Source organism: Aulonocara stuartgranti (assembly GCF_965226115.1).
Source record: "Aulonocara stuartgranti genome assembly, chromosome: 7".
NCBI lineage: Eukaryota > Metazoa > Chordata > Actinopteri > Cichliformes > Cichlidae > Aulonocara > Aulonocara stuartgranti.
In genome coordinates, this window is record NC_138945.1 from 41,412,350 (window position 1) to 41,433,462 (window position 21,113).

General features: G+C 40.8%; 1 protein-coding gene and 1 long non-coding RNA gene across 4 annotated transcripts; both read right to left on the bottom strand.

Moving 5' to 3' along the window:
- Positions 1-65: 65 nt before the first annotated feature.
- LOC309709936 lies at positions 66-1,562 on the bottom strand. The gene is made up of 2 exons (XR_014277638.1): positions 1,096-1,562; positions 66-487 (listed from the first exon to the last, which is right to left on the bottom strand). It is a non-coding gene; the product is annotated as an uncharacterized lncRNA (long non-coding RNA).
- Positions 1,563-2,455: 893 nt separating this feature from the next.
- LOC309710626 (uncharacterized protein) lies at positions 2,456-20,991 on the bottom strand. 3 transcript variants are annotated; one of them, XM_082540247.1, is made up of 13 exons: positions 20,784-20,991; positions 20,314-20,489; positions 19,781-19,922; positions 19,107-19,231; positions 14,582-14,748; positions 14,364-14,487; positions 13,771-13,961; positions 11,962-12,106; positions 6,343-6,479; positions 6,125-6,248; positions 5,247-5,437; positions 3,624-3,771; positions 2,456-2,867 (listed from the first exon to the last, which is right to left on the bottom strand). In XM_082540247.1, exons 4-13 carry the CDS (start codon positions 19,186-19,188, stop codon positions 2,791-2,793), a joined length of 1,386 nt encoding a protein of 461 aa, XP_082396373.1. In that variant the 5' UTR covers positions 19,189-19,231; positions 19,781-19,922; positions 20,314-20,489; positions 20,784-20,991; the 3' UTR covers positions 2,456-2,790. The 3 variants fall into 3 exon arrangements, with proteins under 3 accessions (XP_082396373.1, XP_082396372.1, XP_082396374.1); XM_082540246.1 differs by having other exon boundaries at positions 20,759-20,991; XM_082540248.1 differs by lacking the exons at positions 19,781-19,922; positions 20,314-20,489; positions 20,784-20,991 and having other exon boundaries at positions 19,107-19,391.
- Positions 20,992-21,113: the final 122 nt, after the last annotated feature.

Here is a 21,113-nt window from a genome sequence, read left to right on the forward strand (position 1 = left end):
CCTAACAATGAAAAGTGTAAAATAAGAACAACAACAATAATAATAAAGATAAAAGATGAAGTAACAAGTTTTTAGTTTTGTTTATTCCAAATGATCATCCAGATGTCTGTGACATGTGATGACAAACACCATAATGGAAGGCCTTAGTCATCACATGCTTAAACTCATCATATATTTTTGCATATGCTGAACAGGCAGTCAGACATGCTGTAACTGTGGGGTAGAAAACAGCATGAACACCATACGGCAGGGGTCTCAAACTCCAGTCCTCGAGGGCATGGAAAAGTTGCATGACTCCAGTCCACCCTTGAGGACTGGAGTTTGAGACCCCTGTCATATGGAATATGACAGGTGTGGTTGAACTGCATGAAGACTCTGAAGTTTCTCTTCTCTTCTGGCAGGACAGGAATGTGGCCTTGTCCTGTGAGCCACAGTAAGGATGTACTTAGAGTAGAACTGGACTGTCACCGGCCTCAGGCTCTTCACCCTTTTCAAAGACAAAGCAGTCATTTAGATAAAATATTAGATATTGTTTACCTGTAAATGCACAAAGTAAATTTAGAAATGTAATTATTGTCAAGAGTGAACAAGCACTGATAGTGTAATCTACAGCTGTGGCCAAACGTTTAGAGAATGAGAAGTGTTGTTTGCTTATTTACAAAGTTTGCTGTTTCAGTGATAGTTGTATATCATATTATATCACTTCAAACAGAGATGATCCAGTAATGCTGCACTAATGAATTAGACTAACTATTCACTTTAGCTAAAGTTATTAAGTTAGCTAAAGAGTTGGGATGCTGTGTAAGACATAAATAAAGCTAAAACACAAAGGTTTGGACACCGTTTTGCATGTTTCCCTACTGTAGGGGTCTCTGCAAGCATACAGAGGGGGTACTCTGAGAGGGTCCAAGATGACAGCTTTGGAATTCTACTAGAAACAGTCGATCATATTTGTTTGTCAAAGCTGAATTCAGGGCAAACTACGCTAAATTAGCGTTTTTAGCTAGCAGCTGCAATAAGCATAACAGTTACCTTACGGCTATCTTTTGTTAACATGACGCTTGTTCTTATACATGTAATACATTTATTACCAACCTGAGAGTTTATCTGCTGGTCATTCGACATGACGAATGACTTCTGAAGTCTTAATTCAGCTCAAGACGCTGTAGATTCCCGTCGGTAACACTTTCGGTCCGCTAGTAAAACGTAGTTCTATTAATCTGCGCTTGAACCGGAACCGGATGTAAGTTCCAAAAAACTGAATTTTGGAACTGAAATTGAATTGTAGAACTGAAACTGAATGGTGAGAAGTGAAACTGAAATTATTCGAGAGCTGAATTTTTAAAGGATAAAATGCAGTTTCAAAGCAAATCAATTCATTTTCAAAATATAAATTCAATTTCAATTTAGTGATGATCATTTTCAAACCATAAATTCAATTTCAAATTAGACTAATTCAAATTCAGTTTTCAAAAGCATTTATTCAAGTTACAATTCAGATTCAATCTGAGCAATTCAAATTCAAATTGAACTTATTCAAATTCAGTTTCTGATGGCACAGATTTCTGCCCATAGGACTTCGATCAAAAACAAAATAAAAAAGTGATTGATAATCCAAATCCATATTACCATTTTATTGAATTTATAACATGAAACCAGGTTGTTCATGTAAACAAGCTCAGTTATTTATTAGAAGTAGTGAAGTGATCATGTTGTTTAAAGGTCCTTACAATAAGCTCTTAATTCATCAGAATCAGAATACTGTAATAATCCCTAAAGAAATTAATGAAGAAACAACTGCAGACACAACAACATAAATTAGGCTGGACACTGCTGTAATACCAATTTAAACCAGAAGGTGTCAATGTAACCTATTATAACCTATTGAGAGAAGTATTTCTCACTATAAGATTTGACAAAATAAGTATTTAGCATGACATTTTGGGGATTTTACTGGCTTCACAGCTTGTGTTTCCTTGCAGATGTTAAATGTAACATATGAGCTAAATTATAAACTTCACGTAAACAACCACAAAAACACCACAGAATCAAAGGACCTGCCTCCCCACAGGAACGAGCACACATACAGTCATGCTTATCTAAGAAGTCCAACAGAAGCAGCAGGGAATCAATCACTGCTGTGATCAGTGAAGCAGTTTCCTCCAATAATCAATAATATCTGTGATCAGAAGTCGATGAATGTGCTGTTCTTTAGCTACCTATCGGTAGGATCTGCTGCAGATCGATATCAGATCTCTAATGCTCTCTTTACATTTTAAAGAGTCCTGAGAATGAGACTTTGGACGAATGTGGGTTATTGGGTAATTATTGATTATTGATTACTGGTATAAATGCTGTCAGTAAAGTGGTAATCAATGAGAGGATCATTCAGTGTTTATGAGTTTCCTTTAGTAATCTGTGAGGGTGATTTTAAAAAAACACGATGCACAGTAAACAAAGTATCAAATGAAAGATTTATTCTTATAACACATGTCATTACACATAAAGGAGCCAATGTGAAAGAGGTCAAATGTAGTCAGAAAAGAGCTGCAGAATCCAGATCAGCGAAGCACAAACCTCCATCCATCCACCAGCAGCTACACAGCAGGAGGCTTCAACGCTCAGGTGAAGTCTGAAAAAAGTCTGCAGCAATGACTGCAACTGTCTGAACTTTGGGCTCACATGGATGACTGTGCTGAGATTATTATCTGAAACTCTGAACATCCACCACCAGAACTGAAGATAAACAACAGACTTTTTAACAGAACTTGAGAGGACCACTGACATAAACTAGGTCCAGTACTGACATGTGTGGGCTGAAGAGCAGTGGACTGGAGAAGACCTCTGGAGGAGCCGCAGCGATGCTTCTGCAGAGTGAAGCGAGGAAAAAAGCATTTAAAACCAGATCTGCTTGCTTCACAGAAATCTCACAGCTGAGGGCTCCCTCCTCTGAGAGATGGCGCTCTCTGTGTAAGGTATGATAAGCTCGGTAAAGAGAAATGCCATTTTGGGGGGGAATTACCACCTCCATTAAAATGTAACAAAAGGTTCCCAACCATCGTGAAACCATAGGGGAAAGCATCAGCAGTGCTTTTCCCTAATCCCTAACGCAGTGTTTGCTAAACACTGAACAGGTCGGCCCACAGATCAGTGTTTAGAGTCAGGACCGATCCCACCCCAATGCAAACATCAGGTAAACAGAATCGCCCTCTGGGAAATAATCGTTGCACACCTTCTATTATACAGGCATCCATTAGCAATGTTGATGTGATGTAGCTACCAATGATTGGTTATTTCTTTCTAATTGGTAATTAGTTTGGGTAGTCTGTAAAATTAACTCATAATAAACTAACAGTCCTTATTTAATATCTTGTCTTTTCTAAAAATTAGGCCTTTGTTTTCGCCATTACCAAATTACAACACAAATAATAAGCATTTAACATCTAGCTTCCTGTCTGCCCGTTTATTTTATAATAGACGAACTACAGCATCAAAATGACTTGATTTGGGAGGTAACCAGCATGTGGTTAACATGAAACCCTAACCATAATCCTACCCAGAAGCAGCTCACCAGAGACCAGGTGGGCATGAACAGGTGAACAGAGAGAGATTAGGTCACATACCATCGATCACTATGAGCCATACAGTGTGACGAGAGACTCCTTCAGAGTTGCTTGCCAGGCAGGTGTACTCTCCAGCATCAGCCAGAGTTACGTTTCTCAGAGTCAGCAGTGATTCTACCTCATAATCCATCGCATTCAGATCCTCATCCTGTGAGGGAGAGGGACATGGATATCACCCAACATGTTTCACTCAAAAGGTTCCAATCAAAGCTGGTCGATACAGCTCTAAACACTGGGTCAGGAGTCTGAGAGAACTTTAAGAGTGTGACACTAAAGGCCAGTTTACGCCAGTTAGTTTACTTTTCTTTTAGTATGGGACTAGACTCGGTCCATGTGTGGGAAAGGAAAAGAAGGAAAAGTAATCCCATGGTTTAGTGGCATATCGTGGTGATATGCAGGTAAGAGCGCAGTAAACTGTAACACATTATACAAGTCTTAACTTCTACCCATCCATCGTCTCTGGAACCCTCCTGAGCCGAGACATCCTTCAGAGGGAGTTCTTTTCCACCACATTTGTCTGCACTCTTATGCCTTTGGTCCAAGGCCACAGCTCATCATCACAGATCATGGTAAAAATATAGATTACAAGTAAATCAACGGCTTTACCTTCACCCAGCACAGCAGACATTTCACCAAACTCTCTATGAATGCCCTACTTCACTTTACTCTGGTTTGGAAGGAAACTAACCAGAGTGGGCAATCCAACATCTTCTGGATAAAAACTGTTGCGTCAAATTTGGAGGTGCTGATTCTCATCCCTGCCTTCCTGATGAATCTGAATTTGAGCAAACAGATGGAGTCTTTGCCAGTACACCAGCATAGCATCTGACTGCTAATAGGTGATTTGTCACCCTTGTCCCCTCACCTTCCTCTACAGAAAAGGTGGAGGAAGGTGACCCCATTTAAGGTCAGCAGCTGATCTTTGGATGGTTTGAGAGCGACTAAATGTCCTGCTTCATGGCTTCACCAACATGTGAGTTTTTGTTTTAGTGACACCCAAAGCTATACTCTACCCTCCCATACATGTCAGCTGCCTCCAGAGGCTCACAAGCTAACTAAAATTTGATAGGACTCCTTTTACTGCATCTCTGGTGTCCACCAGGTGGTTTGAGGGTTGATGTTGCAGCTCCAATAAGACACCTCTTTAATAGAGAGGTTTAAGCCCAAATGGGATAATTTAATAGAAATTGTCCCATTTGGGCTCAGTGTCCCATCCTCGAAATACCATTTTAATTCTGGAGGTTGCAACTGTCGATCTTCCTGACTGTTGCCTATAAATGGTATTTTTTTTTTATGTTTGAATGTGTCAGGCCTGCCTGGTACCCTCCCTAGCCACAAAGCAGATGACAGCTCAGCTCCAGTCTTCACTCAAGTGGTTGCAGATGTGATGACAGAGAATGTGCATCTTTGGAGCTGGAGGTGCAGTTCCCATTCATTTTTTCTGCCTGTTACACTCATGCACAAAAACTACGAGCTTGGGTTTAGAAAAAGATCATGGTTTGATGACGTTAACCCTTACCCCACCATGGACCAGAATAACATTAATCTAGCTTCAAAACACTTTGGAGACATAAAATAATTCTAACATAAGCCTGTAGTGCTGCCTGATTGTGGTGTACGTACTTTGGGAGGACGAACAAAGGGAAATATTTCTATGTCTTCTTTGCTGCCATTGATCACGATGTGTTTGAACCACCGTATGTAAGGCTGTGGGTCACCCATCACTGCGCACACAAGCTCCACATCACTACCAACAACAGCGATCCGGTTACCCTGCAGCCCAGCATGCAGGTCTGGCTTTTGAGGAGAACGCTCTGTAACAAAACAAGGTTTAAGGTTAGCATGATGCAAGATCATACAAACGACTAATGTCCACAGAGAGCAGGAGGAGACCGATAGCCATTCTGTTTGCCTGCAACATGAGGATGTTTAGTCTGGATAAAGTCTTTATGAAACTCTGTACGTTTTGTAGTTTACTGACAATGTGTTTGTCCACTTAGTAAGTACTTAGAAAATGCATTAATGTTATTACTAAAGCTCACTGTGCCATAGTTTAGTGATATTGACTTTTTATGTGGTTATATTTGCAATCTCAGATTTGGAGGGAGTTCTGTGTTTCTTTCACATGGTCACATTTTAATGTTAGGTGTATTTGATATATTGTTGTTGACTTTGTTCAGTGAGCTTTAATGCGGTTTAAACAAAGAATACCCTTGGGACACCTCTACAGCAAATCAGCACTTTATTCACTCCAGCATTTCCACTCTTATACTTCTTAAAGTGCTGTAATTTTATTTTTACTTGTTAAGGCCAAACCGCCTCCATCAGTCATGCAACCTCCTTGATGGTGTGGGCGGTTGTACAGGACCAGTGAAAAGTTCGGACACACCCACCGAAGGTCAGCGTTATGGTCGACACACACAGTCCAAAGTACTGGAACCATCTGGTTTTTGCAATAAAGCATGCTGTATGCCGTGTATACATGCTGCAGATAATCTTACCAATTACATTCAGCTGATAGGTGTGTTGGAGGGTCCCGTGTCTATACTGCACCACACAGGTGTAGTTCCCTTCATCAGAGGGAACCACTGACTCCTTTATTAGAGTCCATGTGTGGTCTCTGATCTGCAAGATTAAAGAAAGATACAGAAAGGGTGAAGTAAAGCTTTACAAGCTGAAGTTGTTTCTAGAGGCCTTTGACTCGTTGGTCCATCCTGACCTCTTTTCCGTTCTTGTACCATCGCAGGGCAGGAAGCGGCTTTCCTGTCGCTTGGCAGTGAAACTTCACCGTCTTCCCGACAGGAACTCTGTAGATGTGTCTCTTGTCCGGCCTCACCCACTGCGGTGGCAGTGATTCTGAGACAACATAAGGAAAACATCATGATTAATACTGCGTATGCATCTTTCCAACACAAAGACTGAAACTAAGAGGATCAGCTTGAGGGTTAGCATGCAGCTTCTCACTGCAACATTCCCCGGGTTGTCCACTTTTCTTTAAGTATTATTCAGAGGATTTCACAATTAAAGAGCGTCATTTAAAAAAAGGTGCTCATGAATGTGCACAGGCTGAACCTTTGCACATAAAAGAGAAATCCATGCATTTTCCCGTGATAAAATGATCAACAAGTCTATCATACTTGGTTAAAACAAATCCAGATTATATATCATCCAATATAAAGGTAGTGCTAGAGACCAGTGGAGACCTTGCTCACTTCAAATGCTTTTGTATTAATCTAATTTTAATTTTGATCTCTGGCTCTCTTCCACAGTGTGTCTTTGTCACGGCAGATAGCTGCCCCTCCCTGACCCTGGTTCTTCTGGAACTTTCTTCCATTTAAGAGGGAGTTTTTCTTCCCCTTGTCACCAAGCACTTGCTCAAAGAAAGTTGTCTGATTTTGGGGGTTTCTCTGTATTATTACAGGTCTTACCCTACAATATAGAGCACCTTGAGGTGACTGCTGTTGTGATTTGGCACTTCTTAAATAAAATAGAATTTAATTGAAATTAATAAAACCCTGCTGAATTGGGCACCTTTGATAAAGCACTGCCACATAATCCTCCACACTTTCTTCAGGCTTTAACATTTTCAAACATATTGTCATCTTCACAAAATCCTCACACACAAACTCAAAAGTTGTTTGATTTTTTTGATTTATGTCAAAAATACCTGCAGACTGGTCATTATTCATATGAGTCTCTATGATGTCAGTGCTCCGCAGATTGTCATTTACATCAGACCTCTCACTGCTCATAAGGGGGCAATTTTGAACTTGCGCCTCGGCATTGGGGTCCACCTCAGCAACACAGGGCTCCCGTGGCCCCAGCTGGCTCTGCAGGGTTGAGCGGTTGCCAGCCAGGTGCTCTGGCCGTCTTTGAGGATCATAAAAAACTGCCTTCTGTGACACACAACATGCTTAAGGAGCACAAATTTGCACCCCAAAGAAACCATCTTCCAGGTCGAGAACAGGGTCCTAGGCGCCCAAGAGCCATCCGGCATTTTGCAGACCCCTCCCTCCTCAAGGTGCTTTATATTGTAAGGTAAAGGCCGTACAATAATACAGGAAAACCTCAACCATCAACTGACCTCCTGTGAGCAAGCACTTGGTGATAAGGGGAAGGAAAAACTCCCTTTTAACAGGAAGAAACCTCCAGCAGAACCAGGCTCAGGGAGGGGCGGCCATCTGCTGCGGTTGGGGTGAGAGAAGGAAGACAGAACTAAAACATGCTGTGGAAGAGAGACAGAGATTAATAATAAGTTGTGGCAAACCACCAGGGGATTCCACTCATACCCAGCGAGAAGGGAAGAGGGAGGAGTGATGTTTTGGATTCTAGGAGATGTTTTGCCGCCTTGTGAAGTCACTGGGGTTGAGTGAAGCTGAGATTAAAGTTGATATAAAATGTGATGAGCTCTCGTGTCATCCTTACATTCCTCCACAAAGTAATGATTAAGTGCAGGGAGGTGTATAAGACCTTCCAGCTGCCCTGACTGGTTTGAACTGTGTTTTACATTTTTCACTGTAAATAAATGCACCGGGTTCACTTGGAGCTAACAACTCTCAAAAACCTGAGGTGTTACATTTGGTACAGTGGTAATTCTGATAGGTTTTCCCATTTGCGCCATGGTTCCCGGCTCTTGTCCTTGCTGGGTTTGGTAACGCTTAGGGCTGTGGTCCGTTCTTCGTACCTCGCTTACTACATCCAAGATCAAATTATCGCGCCAACTTTGAGCTCGCTATTCCGGTTCTCCGAGCACACCTGTTGTTGACGATTAGTACAGCTGGATGAAGTAATGTGAGATCACTGGGTGGCCCAACAGGGGCTACGCATCGATAGTAGAAACATTGATCGGCAACCCTTTGATTGGTCGGCGAAAATGTCGAAGGAGCGCGCTCGGTATTTTTCGGCAGCAGAGCAAGAACTCTTGAGTGAGGGATTTCAGGAGTTTCAGAGTTTAATTAAAACGCAAGGGAACACTGCAAAGGCTGCAAAAGCAAGGAGAGAGGGCTGGCAGAAAGTTGCTGACAAATTAAACTAGTAAGTAATTTAATAATAATAATAATAATAATAATAATAATAATAATAATAATAATAATAATAATAATAATGGATTGGATTTATATAGCGCTTTTCAATACCACTATTCAGTCACTCTCACATTCACACACTGGTGGAGGCAGCTACGGTTGTAGCCACAGCTGCCCTGGGGCAGACTGACAGAAGCCAGGCTGCCATATCGCGCCATCGGCCCCTCTGGCCATCACCAGTAGGTGGTAGGGTAAATTTATTATATTATATTATATTATATTATATTATATTATATTATAGTACATTACATTATATCCTCTTTCACATTAGAGCCACAACAGGACCCACTAGAACATGGGAACAAGTAAAAGTGGAATATAAGAATATTCTACAGAATGGTAATATTTATCACTTATATTGCTTTTAGTCTCTTGAAAAGAGACCCTGGAATAATCTGTTTGTTTGTTTATAACAGCAACCAAGAAAAGGGCAGAGCACAAAAAGACAGGTGGTGGTCCTGCACCCCCTCGTCAACAAGTTGGTTAAGTAAATAATACCCTCACGGGAAAATCGATATCTCTCTATGAGCACACTGTCGCGCTGAGCTAAAGGATCCTGTCTATCCCGCAATATACGCTGGATTCTGAGGACTCTCCTTATCAATAATCTTGCACCTTCCGCAATGGGTTGCTCGCGTATACAGACAGGACATACCACAGGACATAATATTGGCGATGCTGAGCACGTTTCCAAGGCTACCGTCTGTCGGGCAGTCAGGAATGTTACAGTTGCACTGAAACGTCTCCTGTACTCGTTTGTGGTGTTCCCCGGTCATAGACCCACAAGATTCATCAAAGAGGGATTCCACAAAATTGCAGGTATCAGGATGAACAAAACTTAATTCATGATGTGGTGATACTTGAACTACTACTTAAATTTTACATTTGTTCTCACGGTTCCCAGGCGTGATTGGCTGTACAGATGGCACTCACATTCCAATCATTGCTCCTTCAGTAAATGAAGGAGACTATGTGAACAGGAAGTCTTTCCACAGCATTAATGTGCAGGTACATAGTTCCCTGTAGCATTTCAAACTAACAAATTATTTCATTATAGTAATGGATGCTAATTTGTGTTCTCTGCACTGTGAAGATCATATGTGATGCTGCCAACATTATCACAAATGTGGAAGCCAACTGCTCAGCCTCTGTGAGGCTTAATCTGTGCTCCACTAATCAGGGCTTTATGTATCCTCGTGCGCGCGCTTAACTTGGGGTTGAAGCAACTCCACGTTGACTGAACTAATTGTTAGGGCCCTATTTCAGGAAGCCGGTTTAGAAAACTCAGAGTGAAAAACGATACTCAGGGTTGAGTAACCCCGAACTGTCCAACTCGGAATATTCGGTTTCAGAAAGGCTGATAACAATTAGTTCAGTCAACGCGGAGTTGCTTTAACCCCAAGTTAAGCGCGCGAGTCACCATGGAGACGGAGGGAAAGAAGGCGCGGTCAATGTATTTTACAGCGCTTGAGGCCGAAATTCTGATGGCAGCATATGCTGATAACATGCAAATTTTGCGGAAAAAAAGTAACACAGCCTCAGCTGCAAAAGAAAGGGAGCATGCATGGCAAAACATAGCCAACAGAGTCAATGCGTGAGTGTTAATTTAAACATTGATCTAGGGATTTCCACCCATTTAACACGTTATTTTATTATATGTTATTTTATTTGTTATTTTATACATTTTATTTTGTGACGTGATGTGAGCGCAGGTGCAACCCAACAGGCCCCAAACGTTCCTGGCAGCAAGTAAAAATGAAATATAAAAATATAGTCCAAACAGGTAAGGTGTAATTGTATTATGAGCCATAGTGCTTGGTCTGTTTGTCCCATGTAAATCAATTGCAGTTAGAGGCTACATTAATTTTCTTTCTGTAAGCACTTATTGAAATTATCTGAGCACATTACAAGTACATATTTGCTTACTCTGTATGCTCAAATGTGGCCCGTTATAGCCAACAGAAAAAAAGCGGAGGCCCGAAAAACAGGTGGAGGTCCTCCACCACCACCACTCACAGAGGCTGAGCAGTTGGCTTCCACATTTGTGATAATGTTGGCAGCATCACATATGATCTTCACAGTGCAGAGAACACAAATTAGCATCCATTACTATAATGAAATAATTTGTTAGTTTGAAATGCTACAGGGAACTATGTACCTGCACATTAATGCTGTGGAAAGACTTCCTGTTCACATAGTCTCCTTCATTTACTGAAGGAGCAATGATTGGAATGTGAGTGCCATCTGTACAGCCAATCACGCCTGGGAACCGTGAGAACAAATGTAAAATTTAAGTAGTAGTTCAAGTATCACCACATCATACATTAAGTTTTGTTCATCCTGATACCTGCAATTTTGTGGAATCCCTCTTTGATGAATCTTGTGGGTCTATGACCGGGGAACACCACAAACGAGTGCAGGAGACGTTTCAGTGCAACTGTAACATTCCTGACTGCCCGACAGACGGTAGCCTTGGAAACGTGCTCAGCGTCACCAATATTATACAGAAAGCTCCCGTTTGCAAAAAACCGAAGTGCAATACAAATAATATGTACAGGACTGAGAGGATGTCCGCGATGTGTCACATGAGCAATATTAGGCCTGAGGATGTTATTCAAATAAATTATAGATTGTGCTGAAAAACGGTAACGTTCACACAGGAAATCATCAGGAAATGATAAAATGTCCGAACGCGCTCTGATCACTCTCTCCCGGCGGAGAGCTCTGCGGAGAATTTGGGCTTCAACATCTACTGGCTCTTCAAGGAAGGGGCACGCCATGTCTGACACTTCCTACAGTCAGGTTTCCGACAAAGAGGCGGAGAAGGTCAGGGTTAGTAGAAGTAAACCTGCTAGGGGGCAGGTTAGCTTCACGGAGTGTGTCGTCATAGTAACTCACTCAGAATTAATCTAAACTCGCTTTGTGAAACCGAAAACCCAGAGTTTTCATTAACTCAGGGTATACTTACTCAGAGTTTGCACTAAACCGGCTTCCTGAAATAGGGCCCCGGTCTCCAAAAACCCATGTAAGCCAGAGCAAACCCGAACAGTGGTCCCATTAACTAACATTAACTGGTTAACTACCAGTTTAGATTCTTTGCTTGTCATCTGACAACTTCTAAACATTTTGTGTCCCTCATTCAATACTTTCATTGAATCATAGAACAAATATTTATTCAATATATTAATATTAACAGAGAAGGAGAGATCTGACATCATATCTCTGTATTCTATCCTGTACAGATCTTCATGTACCATCATAGACAGTGAGCCATGCAGATCTGTAGGCAAACCCAACAGAGTTTCCAGCCAGACAGGTGTACTCTCCAGCATCGTCCAGGGTTATGTTCCTCAGAGTCAACACCTCAATTTCTTCGTCTGTGGTGTTCAAACCAGCAGTCTGAGAGAGAAACACACAAAAATCTGTGTCATCCTTCATCAGTGTCCCTCAAAGGTCAGAGCTGAGTTAAATTCCTCACCATCAGCAAACTGAAACTCAAAAGTCAAACTTAAATCTCTCACGAAGTCAGTGAATTCAGTTCATGGATGCAAACTTTAATTTTACCACTTCAACAGTCTAGTGCAGGAGACTAAGATCACTCTGAAAAATCAGAGTGATTTCAGGGGGGTGGAGAAGTGGGTTCAGAGTGTGGTGTCAGGGGAGGCTTACCCACACAGCTGCTCTTCATCACCTGTCTGAGCTGTGTGGTTTGAAAGCCGGAGGAGGCAGCTTTAAAGCCATGTAAGCGTGTCAGAAACAGCTGGAAATAAAACACCTGTTAATGTGTCATGCTGTGTGTGGGGGTACTTTATACCTGTCACAAATCTGAGAAAATATAAGGATTTAAAAACACAAAATCATAAATTGAAGCATAAAGATTTGGTTCAGCTTTATTTCCAGTTCAGTTAGATTTCCTGTTGCTGAGACTGGACTGATGAATCGGAGGTCTAGTCAGCTAACTCAGCTTTCATCCATAATTCAACAGCTTTCCCAGCAGGACATTGCTTCCTGAATGGCAGTAAGCTGTTAGAACAATGATTCAAAAAGTGATGTTCCCATATGTTGTTATTGCAAATGTCTTTTAAAAAAACCCAACTTTACCCAGTTCTGTTCACACAGTTTTCAGAGGCTGGAAATTATGAGAGGTTGACACACCTGAGTGAAAGTCTTCTTTTTTCTTGATCTGTTCCTTTGGGAGCAGCAGATTATGTGCCTTCATCTCACACTATCTTAGCAACCTCCTCTGTTAGACCAACCTCCTGGATTAGTCTTGTGCTGGGAAAGGGATCCCAATGCAGCTCCTTACAGGAGCAGGCGGTTTTAAGAATGCTGTGGACTAAAACTAGGCAGTGGGTACTAGGCAGTGGGTGCCAAGCGCCTTTGTATTATGTCATGATGTTTAACAAATTTAAGTGTATTTCTTTGAAATGTATCTCAGGGTTTTCTTCTGTTTTTAAGCTGCTCATATTCATAATGATATATTTTCATATTTGTTTGGTTTTATGTTTGTTTATTTTTTTTTGTTCATAACTGCACAGATATTTGCACATCTGATTGATAGTTTTTGGTCACATGACTGACTCGTTACTCCATCATGCCAGCTAATAGTGGACAGTTGGTATTACTGCAGGACAGAAGTGTTGTGTGGGGGTTTTCACCTGTCTCGAGCCAAGACTACTGGGATCATCTATTCATGTAGGAAAAACAAAGATTTCAAGACAAATTGCAAATTTTGGGGACTTCTGATGTATATTCTGCCACAGCAGCTTTATTATGACATGCACACGCAATATACCTCTCATTCCCAGCACTGGGAAAACCACCGGGATACAAAGTGTATTCCTTCTAATTGGAGAGGTATGTACTACCAAATTCACCCTCATCACTTAGCCAATTAAGCCAAGATCTGCTTATTTCACGAAACATATTCTAAGGGCTCTGACAGAGATCAGATTTATCCTCCTTCATTATAGATGTAAAGAGTGTCACACAGCAAAATAAAGCTAACAAAAGAAAATTACTAAAACTGGTCTAAAGCTGAATTTGGTGGTGTTGGTACGTACTTTAAGAACACGAACATAGGGCAGCCCGTTCGGTCCCACACTGCTGCCGTTGATGATGATGTGTTTGAGCCACTGCATGTGAGGTTGTATGTCGCTGAAAACGCGGCACACAAACTCCACGTCGCTGCCAACAGCTGCCGTCTGGTTGGCCGGCAGCCCTTGCTGCAGGATGGGCCTGTGAGGAGAGCGCTCTGAAACAGGTGGGTTGGAGATGAAGACAGGGGTAATCTTTGCGAATGAGTTAGATATCCACAGAGAGGAGAACAGCATGTCACCAGTAACACCTGGAGGACGTACCTGCGGATTGATTTTCTAACTGTAGTCTAGAATGGCTTTTTACATTTAGCAGTGAAACAGTTTGTGAGCAAAATGTTAATAATGAACTTTTGAGTGTTCTGGTTCTATCGGTCACAGTACCATTCACAATCAGTATGAATGGGTAACAGTATTCATGTCATGGGTGACATGAATACTGTTACCCATTCATGGAAGGACACTGAAGAAAAATAACAAGACTGGTTTGGACCGAGACCTTTCTGTCATTTTATGTTAAACTAACATTACGACCCTGTGTGCCAGATAATCTCTCTTACCAAGTACATTCAGCTGGTAGGTGTGTTGGAGGCGCCCATATTTATTCTCCACCAAACAGGTGTAGTTCCCTTCATCTGAGGGAACCAATGACGTCATTATTAGAGTCCCCGTATGTTCTCTGATCTGAAAGATTGAGCACAGGTAAAGACAGAAAATAAAGTAAAGTTTAAAATCTGGTTGTGCCTCTACAATTTCCACTTTACAGCCAGAAACACACCTGAAAGCCTCCGATTCTGTGATCCCTCCTGAACAGTTTCCCGTTCTTGTACCATTGTATTGCAGGAACCGGGTGTCCTGTTGCTTTGCATTGCATTTTTATCATGTGGGAGACAAACGCAGCATAGAGCTTCTTCATTTTTGGCTGTACCCACTGTGGAGCCATCCCTGGTGAGGAGACACCACGAGGTAAACCTCATCAGTTTACAGTGAAGAACTCTTTGCCACTAAACACCTTCCATTATTACTGAGACATTCCCAGTGTCCACCTTGTTCAATTCAAACATTTTATGGTGATAAATGTTTGAAGTGTTTGAAGATAAATAAATTTACTGACACTGAAAAATGTTGAAAGATGTATTGCTATTGGATAAGTCAGAGCTTTCGAGCCAATACCAATTAAACATCAGGCCTTTCCAGTAGTGTGCCATCCCAGGTCCCAGTTCTGGGACAGGAGACAGGACAGTCAAAGAATCAACAAGAGCTGTATCTGAACATTTATCTTTGGAGGCTTTCCCATTTTTGACATTCAGTCAAGCTTCGGAGCCCTTTCCTGATCCCCAAGCACTGCCTCAAGTCAAGCAATAAACAAATAACCACAGAACATCTGTTTGCCTCCTCTGTTCTTTTTATTGTATCTGGGACCTGGTAAGTTGGTCATTTAATAACATTTGTTTCACACAAAGTTAGTTATAAGAGTTGGCATAATCTTTCAAAACTAGACTAAACCAAAGAGTGAAGGTGCATGTGGATGGGGCTTAGGGCTGGGCAAATTGACCTAAAATCCATATTGCGGTATAATTTGAAGCATGTGCGGTAACAATATGTTTAGCAATATCTTCTTTTCTTCTGTATACCGTATTTTCCGCACTATTAGGCGCACTTAAAATCCTTTAATTTTCTCAAAAATCAACAGTGCATCTTATAATCCATTGCGCCTGTATGAATTCTGGTTGTGCTTACTGACCTCGAACCAATTTTATGTGGTACATGTCACTTAAAAATCTGTCAAAAATGTTTTAGTACCAATTTGGTAAGCTACGAAGCCGCACCACTTGATGGATTGTCTGAGCATTATGGCTACCATAGTCAGGAGCCTCGCGGAGTAATCTGGGTCCAAAACTTTCCACTTCAGGTCCCAAAGTCAAAAGAACACTGCAGCATCACTGAGAGTTAAAAACTGTCTAAATTCTTTCATCTTTGATAAAATGATCAGCGTTGATGCTTTACCAGGTGTAACAATTAAGTTTAACATCCAGGCATCCATGAAAATAGAATTTATTAAATTTAACGGAGTTAGAAGTTAGCAGGAAGTTAGCTCGCTAGTTTCCACTTAAACATGATATAGCATGTTCTGACTGAGAGATTTTTGAAAAAATGTAAACACACAGCTCTGCTTTCACTCCCGACATAAATGAAGGCAGAAAACTAAACAGCAGTGACTTTTTTAGGGTTACTGAAGTTGGACTAGCTGGTATATAATGATGTGCTACGTGATCGCTAGCGATACAGCTATGTTAGCATAACATAAACACAGTGAAGCTAACTTTTTCCCACTCGATAAAAGTGGGGGTTCCCAATGGTTAGGGACAAATGCAATCGCATGGCAGGATGCTGTAAAAAGACCAAACTTCAGTCAGGAGAACAACTGAGATAATCCATCCACAATACGAGGTTAGTCATTAATATACTGCAGCAACATAGGAATAGAGCAGCTGTGAGAGAATTCAACATTAATGAATCAAAAGTACGGTTGTGGAGGAAGCGCAGTTTTTGGCTTTACTCATATTCGAAAACGTGCTTCATCTCTTCGCTATTACTGTCGCCTGGCATAATTTGCAGATGATATTGCTTGCAACCGCTGTGATGCTTTGACCATAACAGGCGCAGCTTGATGACACCATCAACATGCGCTATTGCGGTAGAGCAGAATAGTCAAAATCTCTACCGTTGGCCAAATTCATATCGTTTCTACCGAATACCGTTTATACCGCCCACCCCTAATGCGGCTGTTAGGGAAAGTGGTAGTTTGCTGAAAAGAGCTGCATGGCCAAGAAAGCAAAAGACTTCCTCAATTTCTGCCAGACAGCTCGTCTGAGCAAGGAATGGGAAGAATAGAGATCGACGGGCTGGACCGACAGACCAAGTGACTTTCACGCATTGCATTGTGGGTACCAGTGGCAGCAAAATCAAAACACTATATCAAGTGCTAGCATTTCCAGCATTCATTAATTCTGCAGTTTCAATCCCTACTTGCATTTTATTTACCCCAAAAACAGTTATGTATATTTATATGTATGTATATATGTATATATAGTTATGTATAGAGCTATATCACGTTATAACGTGATATAGAGTGAAAAGTATATTGTTCTAACAATATACATTTCACGTTTGAACGATATAATATCACGTTATTACAATATACATAATTATCACGTTCGTACAATATGATGGATCCATGGGGTTGGGAAAGCCAGAAGCAGGGGAGCTGGAGAGGTACCTTTCATGTCCATTCACTGGAGGTGTGGATTTATTGCATGGCTTTCCCCACATCAAGAAGCTTTCGATCAAAATCAATACAGCTCTTCTTGCATCTGGAGCTTGTGAAGGACTTCTTAGTCCTGCAGGATTCCTGTTCACTGCTAAACAGTTACAGCTTCAAAGAAAGAACCTTGAGAGCAAACTGCTGCTGAAGCTTAACCATCACCTCACTGAGTGAGTGAAGAAATGGCACATTTTTGCTAAATATGCAGAAATAGAATGTGCAATTCACTTGTATTTTTATTTTTATTCCTATTTATTCTATTTATCCCCTTCGTATATTTTATTTATATTGTCTCTGTATTTATATATATATGTGTGTGTGTGTGTGTGTATTATATATATATATATATATATATATATATATATATATATATATATATATATATATATATATATATATAAAATATTCTGTAACTCTGTAACTTCTGTCGGTGCTGTGCTTTTTTGGAAATCGAATTTCCCAGAGGAACCCACCCGAGGGATTAATAAAGTTCTATCTAATCTAATCTAATCTAATCTAGATGCACACCCATACAATTTATGGTAAACTGAGCTGCCTTGTATGTGCATATGTTGAAGATGCATCGTTCTAATGTTTTCTCTGAGGCTGCTGTGCCATTTGGAGCAAAAATGAATATAAAGTTTATCTTGTCACTGGAAATGGTTTGCACTGTTTAATTATTTAAATTATTCACCGTAGGTATTGGTGAAAATAGCTTTATGTTGTAAAAAACTGTTGTTGTGCCTTAATTTGTTGATGTTTTTACATACATTCCTTTTGAAAATACTAAAATTTGTATATTTATTTATTTTTGTTTGTCTGATAGCATTTATTTATAAAATAAATCGGACATTTCAAACAGTTACTCACTACTTGATTAGTCTTTTCACCAAGTACTTTTTTACTCTTACTTGAGTAACTTTTTTGACAACTACTTTTCACTTTTACTTGAGTAATAATATTTTAAAGTAATGCTACTCTTACTTGAGTACAATTTTTGGATACTCGACCCACCTCTGGTGATCACTGACTGTTTTTAGGAGCTTTTTGAGATTAAATAGAAGAAAATACATAACATTAAACATGTTAACAACACAAAAGCCATATTAAACGCAGACTACTTCTCCTGTTGCTACTTCAATCATGAAACTGATCAATGATCAGCTGATCGTCTCTCTTGTTTGTTTATTGCTCACTTTGAGCCAGAAACAGGAAACCAGCGGATGTCGAGCTAAACAACAGCAGCACGTTTAAGGTTGATTAGCTGTTGTTAGAATTTATTTAATATTAATTTCTAGTATCAGCTGGAGCCACAGCTGTAAAGCTGCTGGTCATGATATCGGTTTGTATATGTGGTAAGAGGGAAACATGAAGATGAAACCAGGAGACGTCCTTACTGACTCATCAGAGCTGAACAGGTGATGGAGAAACAGGTTTACCTTTTAGGTGACAAGAATGAGTTGAAGGGAAGTAATGAACTGTTTCTGAGAGACAAATAACACCAGGATCCTTTGTAGCTGACGGCTGGTAACTGTGCAGGGTCGGGTCTGGCAAAGTTTTGCCTGGGGGCCAGGTAGGGCATTAGCAGGGAGAGGGGGGCACAAAGAAATACTTTTCTTTCTTATTCTCATTTAAAATGTCTCGCTTTTATTAAATAATTATCTGAATCTTACAACCAAAGTTTTCATCTGATGTAAAATGTATAGAAATCATACATATACCAACAAGACTGTACATCACTGTCACAACAGCGTTTGTTTTCATTCAAAGGCTTTATGGCTTTTCCTATAATACCTGGTGGGCTGGTCTCTAGTCAAAACGCCCAGGCCGATTTTTTGTCGCAGTCCAGCCCTGCCTGTCTCATTATGTTTGTGTTTGGGGGTGAACAATGGTAGGTGGCAAACACTGGGATGGTTTTTCTTGAAGAATGCTTGTCAGCAAAAGCACATTTAGACAGAGCGCCCATGACGCTTCTTACCTGTGTCTGTGTACTCTGAGTCCAGACCAGACTGAGCCAGAGAGAAGTGAACCAGCAGCAGCAGGGACCAGAAACGCATCATGTCCTAAGCATCAACTTACAGGGACGTCCACACTCTGAGCACTCTGCAGCAACAACAAAACCAAACTCAACCACCATTATGTCACTAAGTCTTCAATTCAATTCAATTCAATTTTATTTATATAGCGCCAAATCACAACAGCAGTCGCCTCAAGGCAGTTTATATTGTACTGTATATCCTATAATAATAGATACAGAGAAAAACCCAACAATCATATGACCACCTATGAGCAAGCACTTTGGCAACAGTGGGAAGGAAAAACTCCCTTTTAACAGGAAGAAACCTCCGGCAGAACCAGGCTCAGGGAGGGGCGGCCATCTGCTGCGACCGGTTGGGGTGAGAGAAGGAAGACAGGATGACTTTAGGTGACTGTAACACATCTGCAGCATCATTGAAAACAGAGGGCGCTCCACTCACCCTCTGTGCAAACAGCTGTTCAGTCTATCTGTGTTTGTTAACAGGATCAGAGTGTGCTGGCTGTTGAAGGTCAGAGGCCTTTGAATCATCTCCTTTTGTTTAACCTCTCACTGATATGAACTGATCTCTTTGCTTTTACTGTATTTATTTTATTTTTATTGTACAGTAAACTTACCGAGAGGCTTCGTGCAGATGTTTGTGTGGCTGGGATCTCCACTGGAGTCTTTGGGTTACTGTTATGTTGTTCTACATGTCTTAAATCTGACAGACTTACCGTCTGTGATTATAACCAGACAATCAAACAAACTCCATCAGAGCTGAAATAAAAAGGAAACTTGAAGCTAAATAAAATAATAATAATAATAAATATTAGAACATAATAACCCTGGTTTAATGAAAGCGGAAAGCCACATCTCTGTGTGACATATGTTTAATTCCTTATTGAATATAAGAATATATAACATTATCAGCACAACACAGAAATGGCATTTATGGCATGATTTAGAGAAGCTGGACTCACTGTGTATTTCTTTGTTTGTTTTTAAATTTATTATAGCTTTCACTTTGTTTTCACTTTCATGTAACTTTAATATTTTATTTTTAGTTAAATGATGGAGCAGAGCAAAAGCAAACAGCCTGACTGAGCACTGGTGGGGTCAAAGGTCACAGCAGTGGTACCTGTAGTCATTCATGCAGCAGATGACTCACCGTCAGTGGAAACAGAGAGGACTGACACGTTAGTTTGTCCTGGGATTTAGGCTCCAACCTCGACAGAAGTGTCCCGTAGCACGTCTACGCCTGAACCAGCGGCTCTAGTTATGGTTAAAACCCTGGTGGTGTGATTACAGATGCCCCCTGAGGGCGGGACGAGGGTCGTCCATTTACTGTAAGAGAAACACGGAGATGAAACGCCTACACAAGGTCATATTTACTCTGGAGTCCCTGTTTACTCAGTGACCACAATCTGCCAGGCGGTCTCTATTAAATACACTCATTATATAACAGTGCACTTTATGCGTTTTCACTAATAGGGACAAAACTGTAAATTCATTTTAATGCAAAACCTATGACTGTTACAGCTGCTCCCTCAATAACAGCAGGTGGGGGCAACTATGACACTAAAAATACATCATATTAAAGCAGCATTACTCACAGTATTCACAGTACTTCAATAGTACCTAAGAATGTAACTTTAAAATGTTTCGCTGGTATTCTTTTACATTTTTGAGCAGGATTAGTATCATCAAAGGGCCACGAATGCAGATATAGCACAACAAAGGTCAAATCCACATGAACAAATCCAGAAACAGACAAAACAAAGTCCAAAATCCAAAGGAAGCGGAGAATACTGGAAATTCCAGGAGTGGAAGGTAAACACAGAGGGAACACGCTGAGCAGGAGCAGGAAGTACACATCGAAGCTTCCTCTAGTGTGTTTTTTAGACACTAGCATGTGTCAGTTACCAGTATCCTGTGCCCTCATTGGTAGTTGCTTGAATTGTTCGCCTT

Bases quoted from the DNA above. Each gene is read 5' to 3' on its own strand.
- LOC309710626 (XM_082540247.1), bottom strand. From the start codon at position 19,188: ATGATGCGTTTCTGGTCCCTGCTGCTGCTGGTTCACTTCTCTCTGGCT. The intron at 14,749-19,106 runs GTAAGAAGCGTC...TCTCCTCACCAG, and splicing joins CTCAGAGTACACAGACACAG to GGATGGCTCCACAGTGGGTA. The intron at 5,438-6,124 runs GTAAGATTATCT...GTTTTGTTACAG, and splicing joins CTATCAGCTGAATGTAATTG to AGCGTTCTCCTCAAAAGCCA.